Genomic DNA, 9,711 nt, shown 5'->3' with positions numbered 1-9,711 from the left:
TATCTGTTTCCTAGAGAACACAGCTGCAGACTTTGGATATTACGTGTCAGATAGTTCAAACACACGTACATTAGCGTTTAAATACTCATTACTAGTTTATGTGGCTATGAGTGAACTGCTGCCAAAGTTGAGATTTTTCAAAGCATCTGACACAAAAACTGCAGTTTAAGTATTTTTTCTTAAACATTTCCTTTGAAACAAACACCCACCTTCTTTACTTTGCCTTGAGACCTACAATGTACATGTAATTTTTTTGACACAGGTGAAAAAAGTCGTTAGAAAGAGCTCAGTTTACACTATACTGCACCAATGGTCAATTTGAAAGTGGCACACAGTTTTCCTTACGGTGTACATGTAGTATTATTGTCTACTTGATTGACTATAGCACATACAGTGGTTTTTTACCTAAATATACCATACTTAGAGACAGTTAAATTGTATTTAGGTCTTACTTTTATATTTTAGTTAATTATGTATGTTTTAAAAATAATATTTGAAAGGTTTAATGATTTTTATAAGTTTAACTTGTCACCTGGATTGTGAAAGGTAGTAAATAAGATGGCATTTATAAGTACCATCATGCTTAGGCAATGCATCTTTGTGGGGAGTCTGCCAAAATAACTTCATAAAGCCCCATGTGCATCAGTTGACATATTAGCATAATAATAAAAGAAAGAATTTGAAAGTAAAATGAAAAATAAACTATAAGTGATGAAGACATGAAATTTCACAAATAAGAAAAAATAAGACAATTCTAGTGGATTTCAATGAGAAGTTGAAAAGTATGTACATATTTTTTTTAAAACATTTCCTTTGAAACAAAAGAAATTAAAACTTAAATAACATAAAAATTCAAATGATAACATGCATTATAATGTTAATTTCATTGACATATATTTATAATAAAGTGGTTTAATTAAATTTTGAATGTAATGCAGTACCATATGCAGAAAGGAATTAAAAAATGGCACCAGTAGTTATAGAGTTAAACATATCATATTTTAACCCTTTCACTGCCATACTCGACTTTAGTCGAATTCCAGGAAGAGTGCCAAACAAGACTAAGTCGAATTCCTGACATAGTTCCGTTTACCGGTCTGTAATTTATTCCGTGCCTCACCTACACAGTTTCTAGGCAACCACAATGTAATTTAGTATAGTTTCCTCGATCATGGGTGTTATTTTTGTGAAATTCTTGACTTTTGACCCAATTTCATGGCACTGACTGGAACCATGTCAACAGGTAAATGTAAACAAAAACAATGGCTTGCCACAGAGGATATACCGAATGTATTCAGACTCAGAATTGATTGAATTTGGCGATGATGATTGGGAAATCAGTGACAGATCCAAATAATGCTGTAAGTAATGATAATACACATGATGTAGCGCATGGGGACAGTGATGATGATGATGGTAGGTAAGGGGGCATGGCTGATGCTGATCATGAGTGGCTCATTGATGACGATTATGGCAATTATATCCCAATTTGGTGCCCAGCTTATGCCAAAAGGCCTGACCCTGTGATTCCACCTTTGCCTGATGGTAAGCACCGTGTGGATTATTTCTACTTGTTATTCCCTCAGAAAGCATTTGAGCTTATTTGCGAGATGACTAACCACAACGCCTGGAGTTCTTTGATAATCTGGCAGACTGTCCCGAAATTTCTTGCTACAATGATTGGGTTGAATGTACTACAGATAAAATCAAAGCCTATGTTGGCTTGCAGATAATGATGGGATTGTGTTCGAAGCCAAGGATTAGTGACTACTGGGCAACTGGGGGTAGAGCCCAGTCCTTTGGTTATCAAGATGTACTGCCACGTAATCGTTACCAGCTGATCAGTTCGTTCCTTCATTTTTGTGAAAATTCTCAAAGGGTTCCACCTGGAGAGGAAGGATATGGTCCTTTGTATAAAATTGCTCCCCTCATGAACATTGTGAAGCCACTGCATAAGCAGTATTACATTCCACATTGTGAACTTACAATTGATGAAGGGACAGATATACTTTTGTCAGTACATAACCGAACAAACCCATAAGGTGGGGTATAAAACTGTGGTGATTATGTGAGAGCAAGTCGGGTTATCTGTTAGACTGGGATGTTTATACTGGTAGAGACAACAACCCTGTGGCAAGGCTTGGGTCATAATGTTGTTATGAAACTGATGGGAAATAATGGATACTTGAACCTCAGCCACAATTTAAATGTTGATAACTTCTACTCCAGCCCTGGCCTCTTTGAAACCCTCAAGCAACAGGGTACTAGTGCCTGTGAAACTAAGAGATTGAATAGAAGGGGACTTTCAGAAGAAATTAGATCAGCAAGGTTACAGCTGAAGAAAGGTGATGATCCTGTTTATCACAGAAAGGGTGATAAGCTTGTCTGCTCCTGGCATGACACTGCAAGGGTCAACTTCCTCTCAACAATCAATAATAATGGCTACACTCGGAAATAAAATTCTATCCAAGCAGTCAGAGACTGGATTTAGGGATTTGAAAAAGCCAAATGTGGCCTGCAATTACAATGCTTCAGGTGGAGGAGTTGACTTGTTTGACCAGAAATATACAACTACCCATATCTACACAGATACAAAAAGTGATACCACGCAATTTATCACTTCATCAGAGAGGCAACACTACTCAACTCCTACATACTGTACACAACTGCCAACCATAATTCAAAAATGGAGCCAAATTCTGTGCTTCTACTCCTCTGAATAAATTTGGAAGGAAAGGGAGGAGGTCGATGGATAACCCAGAGTATAGAGAGGAGTGACTGACAGGGCATCACTTTCCAATGGCTTATCCAGATCCTAAATACTAGCCTAACTGTGTAGCGTGCAGTGAAAGATCTTCACATCCAAAGAGGAAGTAAACCAGACATGGATGCATGAATTGTAAGGATGGGTGGGGGCGATGCCTGCCCATGTGTTTTCAGAACTGCTTCACGAAGTACCACATGGTCAAGCATTTCAGACGTTAGAAGAAAAAAGGTAGTGAAACTACATTATTTTTCATCTGAAATGTTGTGTTTATTGTTCTTTTCTAATATTTGCAGTGCATATATGTGCATTTTAGGGTGACTAATGGATTCTTGAATAATGCATTCTAAAATAGGCATTTTTCACCAAAAATTCCGGCACTGTAGACAACTTTCCGTAAGAAAATTTGGCAGTGAAAGGGTTAATAGAATAAATATACAAGTTCAAGAGTTTTTTTTGAAGTTTCTGTAAACATTCCTATTATTGTGAATTGTGGAAGCATTTGTGGATTAAATTATATTTGTTTTAAAGCTGCAGAAATTGGCTTCAATTCAACGAGATGACATCTGATAACATGTGATAAGGTAGGTAAACTTACAAAGTTCAGAAATGGATTGAATGGGTAAGAAAGAAAACTTTTAAAGTTTAACACAGTGAGAAATGCACAATTTTTGGAGAAGGTTTTGTTATTATTAGGATTTAATAGTTTACCTCTACACAGGAATATATACATAGTACAAATAGAGGTATCTTGATGTCTGGCTCTTTTTTTTAAAACCAAGACGTATTTGCTTTTTAATAAATATACTATGGATTTATTGATTTGAAATGCTTATAATCATAAGGTTTATTTTATAAGCTCAACTGTGTAGCTACGGGCACCCTTTTCTGTACATCACGAGGTTTTACAAAGTTACATTCAAAATTTAATTAAACTACTTTATTATCAAGCTGTACAAATAACCTAATAAATAATAAATACACAGCTAATAAATCAAATGCTAATATTATAGAAGTGTTAAGTTCTTAGTTTTATAATTAAATATTGAAAAAAATCCTCTATCTCTTCTAGTATGAGAATTGTGACATTTGCTCTTTAGTTCTTCATACCTTTGAAATCACTTACTCAAACTTCCTTGTCAACTGTACATGTTTATAAGCATTACAAAAGGCCATTTTATGGACTACTTGACTATGATGACTGTATCTATCTTGGTAAAAGTCAATATTTCAAAAGCAGGTCAGTAGTTTTTGAGCATTATATTTTACTATTTGAGTTATTGTTTGTGTTTTGAAATGCATATTTGTAAACTGCAGAAATTATTTTTTGGACAACTATCATAGTTAAAAAAATATGGGTTACAAAAGTTGAGATTAGAGTACATACAGTTCAGAGCTAAGGTAAGTTCTAAATTTCTTGTTTGTTTAAATAGATTTTTCATTTAATGATATATATTTATTAACAAAAGTAATTAACTTGTAAATATTAAAAACTTCTAAGGTTAGATGAAAAAAACTGGAGTGAAAACCTTTTTTTTCATCATCACTCCTTGAGCAATGCCTGAGCAGTTAGATGTGCATGATATAATCTGATCCAACTGTTTACTCTGCAATACCACCTGGAGATTTATTGCTTGTCACGGTAGTTAGGCATGGTTCAAAGAGTAAGAAAACAAAATTAAATTAAAGCAGTTCTGAAAAGTTAAGAGACCCAAAGCTTTTACTATATATAATTGTAATTGTCTGTTACAATCTGCAGTCATTCCAGTAATAAAATAAAAAAAAACATTTTTGATTTCATTTCATATATTTCAACTGTTACTACAGATGATTTTGGTGCATTAGTGTTGGGGTAGAGAAAATAAGAGATAAAGATAAAAATATTTGATAGTCATTTGAGAGATTCTGGAGGTTTTGGAAATGAAATATGAAAGTATAAGATGAGAAAGTATTTTTGTTCCTAATAAGTCCTCAGTAAATATACTTTATTAAAAATTATGAATTTCTTAGGTACAACATACTTGTAATATTTACTAAAACTTACCAAATTTTGTAAGTCTGAGATTAAGGCAAACCCTATTTTGTACAACTACACAGAAATGGGGTTGGTGCAAAACATAGGGATAAAATAAAGAAAAAAAAACATGATATAACAACACTAACACGCAGTTAACAAACTAATGATAATCTTAAATTTAGTTTTTTCAATTAAATGCTTATATACATAAAACATGATTAAATAAAACTAGCTGATATGTATAATGTAAACATAAATAAACTTTCTTCAGCATCATAGCATTTTAATTAATTTAAATCTTAAGTTGAATTTGAATATTACTTTGAGAAGACATTATTACATACCTAAGTAACCTAAACCTTCCACTGCAGTTAGGCCGGTCACAAGGGAAATCATCTTCTTTGCTACTTCTTGCTGATCGATAACAATCAGGCCGAGGACAAGACTCGTTATCACACTTGTAAATCTAAAGAGAATTTTCAACTGTCTGTGAATCATTTACAAAATGATTCTAGATGCTAAACAAAAACAGCTAAATAGCTGCAAAAAACTTGTTTTAAGTTTTTCAATATCTATATCAAAAATATTAATACGCAAAAATTAAAAATTTGAATCATATGTATGAAAGATAATGTGTGTTTAGACAAAAACAAAAGTTGTATGTGAATGATGCATGTAAATCAAATATTTAGATGACTCGTACAGAATGTATTTGGGATTGATTAAAAATTGCCACTGTGCAATTTATGGATGTTTTCATAGTTACTTTAAAAATACTTTCCCAAAATTTAAATACATTTAAGTTTCATATATACGTTAATTATCCATAACCAACTTTTTTTATGACTTCCCAAACATATTTTCTGATCTGTAAGGTTTGTGACACATTGATTGGACATATACTTTATTAAAAATTTGTGAATTTGTAAACAATAAGAATTTGTAAATACTTCAAGTTTCCACAATTTTTTTTACATCCATTTTTAAATTCAAACTTTCTTATACTTATGGAAACTCAAACAAATATATAACAATAAAGTACCTAACAAAGATTTCCAGTCCACCTTTACCCACAATACACATTCATGACACTTTATGATATCACAAATTACAATTTTAATGTAGTTCTTACTAGGGGCTTTAGCAAAATCTACAAGCAAAAACACTAGGAGTGCCAAGTGTCATTACTTATAATGTAGTTAAACATAATTATAAAGATAAAAATATGAATTTACCTTTGCATTAGCATATCCCAATTTGATAGTGATATTTCTTTCCAACTCATTCTTGAATCTAACAGTCTGGAAATGTATTTGCATGTTAAGTTTATAATAAATCATATTAAACTAAATTTTTACATTTACATTAGTTGAAACTTTGAAAAGTGGCTACTACAAATTTTCTCTGGCTTTTTATGTATTTTTTTTGGCCATACTTTCACCAAATTTTATTTCTAATACTTTAAAACTTTTTTAGCACAACTGTTCAAGTCCACATTACAATATTGACAAAATTCAAGTAATAATAATAATAATTATTAACTCAAAAATATTTTAGAATTGATATTTTATCATTTTGTGACACTTATGTGTTATTCATAAAGAACAAAATGTTAAAATTTACATTTCTGTGCGGCTTTGAGAAATAACCTGTAAATAATGCACTTGATTTTTTATACTTTTTATGTTCATCTCGTAGAAAACTTTATGTTTGTTAAGAACCCATCACCCACTGAAAATATGTTATCCATTTCCTAATTTTCAAATACATCATTTGTCTTTAAATCTATCACTTGTCTTTTTCTTCTTAGTTTTTATATGTGTCTTGGTTACTACCCTTCTATAACAGTATATTATATGGTTTCATCATTTAATAATAAAACACAGCTTTGGAAATAGTTATAAGAAAGTTTACATATGATTAGATGTAGCAAGAATTATACTTTTTTTGTATTGTAGTAGAGTTTGAGAAACAGTTTATGGTTTCTTGGGAAAGTTCCTAGTTAAAGCTCCTCTAGTAGTGACCAATAGTATTCAATAGGAAGCTTTAAAGTCTTAGGAACAAACTACAGAGCTGAGAGTTTTATTTTTATAGTTTCTTTAGACATTGTAAAAGTGTTTGCAATTATATCTGTCAGAAATCTACAGAAATATTCATTGATAAGATAACATCAAATAAGTTTAGTTAGGTTTAGTGAGCATGGTAGGTGATGGCAAAATATTCTAATGACTCAAATCTTTGGTATAATTTTTATGTTTAGCACGTTCAAACAATGTACATAAATAAGTTGGCTAATTAGCTACTTAATTATTTTTAATTCTGATCATGACATTTTATATAAAAACATTACTACTATCAGTGATAGAAAAACATGTTTTCATTATCAATTTATTTCATTTACATGTAATCAATTGAGAACCAGTGAATATCTTAAAAACAAACAAAATGGCAATCATAGTAGTCTGGACATTAGCAACTCTTCAAGTATGCAACATTATATCTTAATAAAAACATTTTGCCCAAAGTTTAAACCAAAATATATTTTTCCCCATTAAAAATTATTATTTTTTGCATTATATTCAAATGGAAATTGCCAGAAGAAAAACTGCTAATATTAAAAACAAAGTACTATTTAACAATAAATTTAGACATAACACTGAATTCTCAAAATTTTGAACTTCATGTAACAAAAAAAAAAAACATTTCTCCAGTCACTTCCAATGGTATGATTTAAAATTCTATTTGACTGTAAATGTATTGGTAAATAAAATATGTAACCAATTGAATATAAATATTTATGTACACACACATGCAGATCAACAGCATACATATATTAGACAATTGAAAATTTTTAGTAACTACAACCAAAGCTATAGCTAATACTATGTTATACTTTGAAATCATAGTAATGATTGAAGCCTATATCATAAGTTGAATCAATGAATTAATAAGAGGATATGCAGCTCACAAAAATAGTAAACAAAGGAGAGAAAACACTTATTTTAAACTTGCCTGGACACCAGAAATAGCTTTTACAACAGTTGACTTTCCATGAGCCACATGTCCAATAGTACCTAGAAGACACAGTACCTTTAAAACATTCAGTAGACTGGAAAAAAGCCCCCAAATCAAGGATTTTACATGATTTAAGTTTAAAATATTCAAATTGAAAAATTTATTATGAACATATTTTATACAAAAATGATGGTCCTAGTCATGTAAAAATGTTTTAAATCTATAAAACCATCTAGACTGTATGAACACAGTGAACATTTTTTTAGCCTACTGGGTGAGTTCAAATGACCAATTTTCTAGAAAAATATTAAAAAAAGAAGGGTACATACATATATCTTTTAAGCATTTTCATGAAAATTACTTAAACAGATAAAGAATCAAAACAACAATCTAAGAAAATAAGGAATTAGTTTATGTAGAAGAGTAAAATTCTATAATGACTGAAAAAAAAGATGAATGTTAGATAAATATTTAAAAATATTTTAAATAATTTTTTTTCTAAAGCCGTATTTCATAGAAATAAAAGTACAGCACTCAAAATTCTGACAAAAATATATGTGTATGCAAACAATTACAGGGCACCTTCAACACTCAAATGTTATTCTCATTATAACAACAAAAAAAAAAAATAAGGATTTCTTACCAATGTTTATTGTAGCTTGACGACTAATAACATCTGCCGTCAATGGTGTAAGTTCATTAACATTCTGTTGTGAACAAAAGAACAATTAGTTACATGACAGACTAACATATACGAGTTATTGAACTATAATATTGTATCACGAAATTCTTCAACTATTAACTGCTTATGTGGACTGGAAACTAACAGAGAGGCTTGGTTTTCCACATTGTGAACACGTTTCACATGATATTAATATAACCTTTTACCATAATTTTCCAAATACACATTTTTTTCCACTAAAAGTTTATCTAGAAGTTAGGGTGCATATAATATATGGAAACAAATTTAAATGTTATTTTTTATAACTAGCACGATCATCTTTTCTGATATGTTGTGAATGATAATGCATACTTACTGCAAATGTTGTCAGGTATAAAAAACTGTTTAGTATAGGTATTATTAATTAATTCATTTTGTGAGTGAATATTTCATGATTGTTGAGTTTTTTCATAACAGGAGTTAAAAGCAATTATTTTAAAAGTGATAGTTATGAAATGTTCGGTTACATAACTCTGTAGCCATCGTATGTTTTTTTATAATTCATTGATGTCGAGGCCACTGAATGTTGTATGCAATCCACTGATGTCAAGGATATAGAAATTTCTAAAAGGCCTAAGTGATAAGACATAAATAGTGGTAAGCAGATGAAAAACTAGCACAAGACAGTAAAGTCACGGGAAGAAGTTCGGTCAGAAAAAAGTTAATCATTGTGGGAGTGAAAGGCCTAACAGCTGATATGTTAGAGTGAGATTAACAATTTCATAAGAGATAAGGATAAGAGATAAGTTTTTTTCCCATAATATTGTGTTGTGTTTCCTGTACATGTCCTGCTATGGATTAATTTTCATTTTTTTTATTTTTTACATATCCCTTATGCTCATTTAAGCAGTATTTTAAATTACGTTTTGTCTGACCAATGGAAATACTTCCACATTCACATTCTATTTTATATATAGTTTATACAAGTAAAATGTAATATCAAAGGAAGAAAAGTAGACTATTGTGTACAAAAAATGAAACAACAAATACTATGCATCATGATTCAACAGAAAAGAAGTGTTATAGCCAAACAAGAAAATAAGGTGTATGAACTACATTTAGCAGCAGCAAAAGAAAATAATGATGAACATTGGATTGAATGGGAAAGCTCACCTGGAATCAGACAAGGAGAAGCACTGAGAAGTATAAGTATGAATTGGATCAGAAATATACTAAATTAAAAGACAAAAAGAA

At 30.7% G+C, this 9,711-nt stretch overlaps 1 protein-coding gene across 1 annotated transcript in view; it reads right to left on the bottom strand.

Moving 5' to 3' along the window:
• LOC106474826 (eukaryotic translation initiation factor 2 subunit 3-like) overlaps positions 1-9,711 on the bottom strand; it is a 35,011-nt gene that overhangs the window by 18,183 nt on the left and 7,117 nt on the right. The window contains 4 exon segments of the mRNA XM_022403130.1: positions 5,126-5,247; positions 6,017-6,082; positions 7,794-7,855; positions 8,440-8,503. Coding sequence (XP_022258838.1) covers positions 5,126-5,247; positions 6,017-6,082; positions 7,794-7,855; positions 8,440-8,503 — 314 coding nt within the window.

Source organism: Limulus polyphemus, unplaced genomic scaffold, assembly GCF_000517525.1.
Source record: "Limulus polyphemus unplaced genomic scaffold, Limulus_polyphemus-2.1.2 Scaffold7734, whole genome shotgun sequence".
Lineage (NCBI taxonomy): Eukaryota > Metazoa > Arthropoda > Merostomata > Xiphosura > Limulidae > Limulus > Limulus polyphemus.
This window is presented reverse-complemented; position numbering and strand designations above follow the sequence as displayed.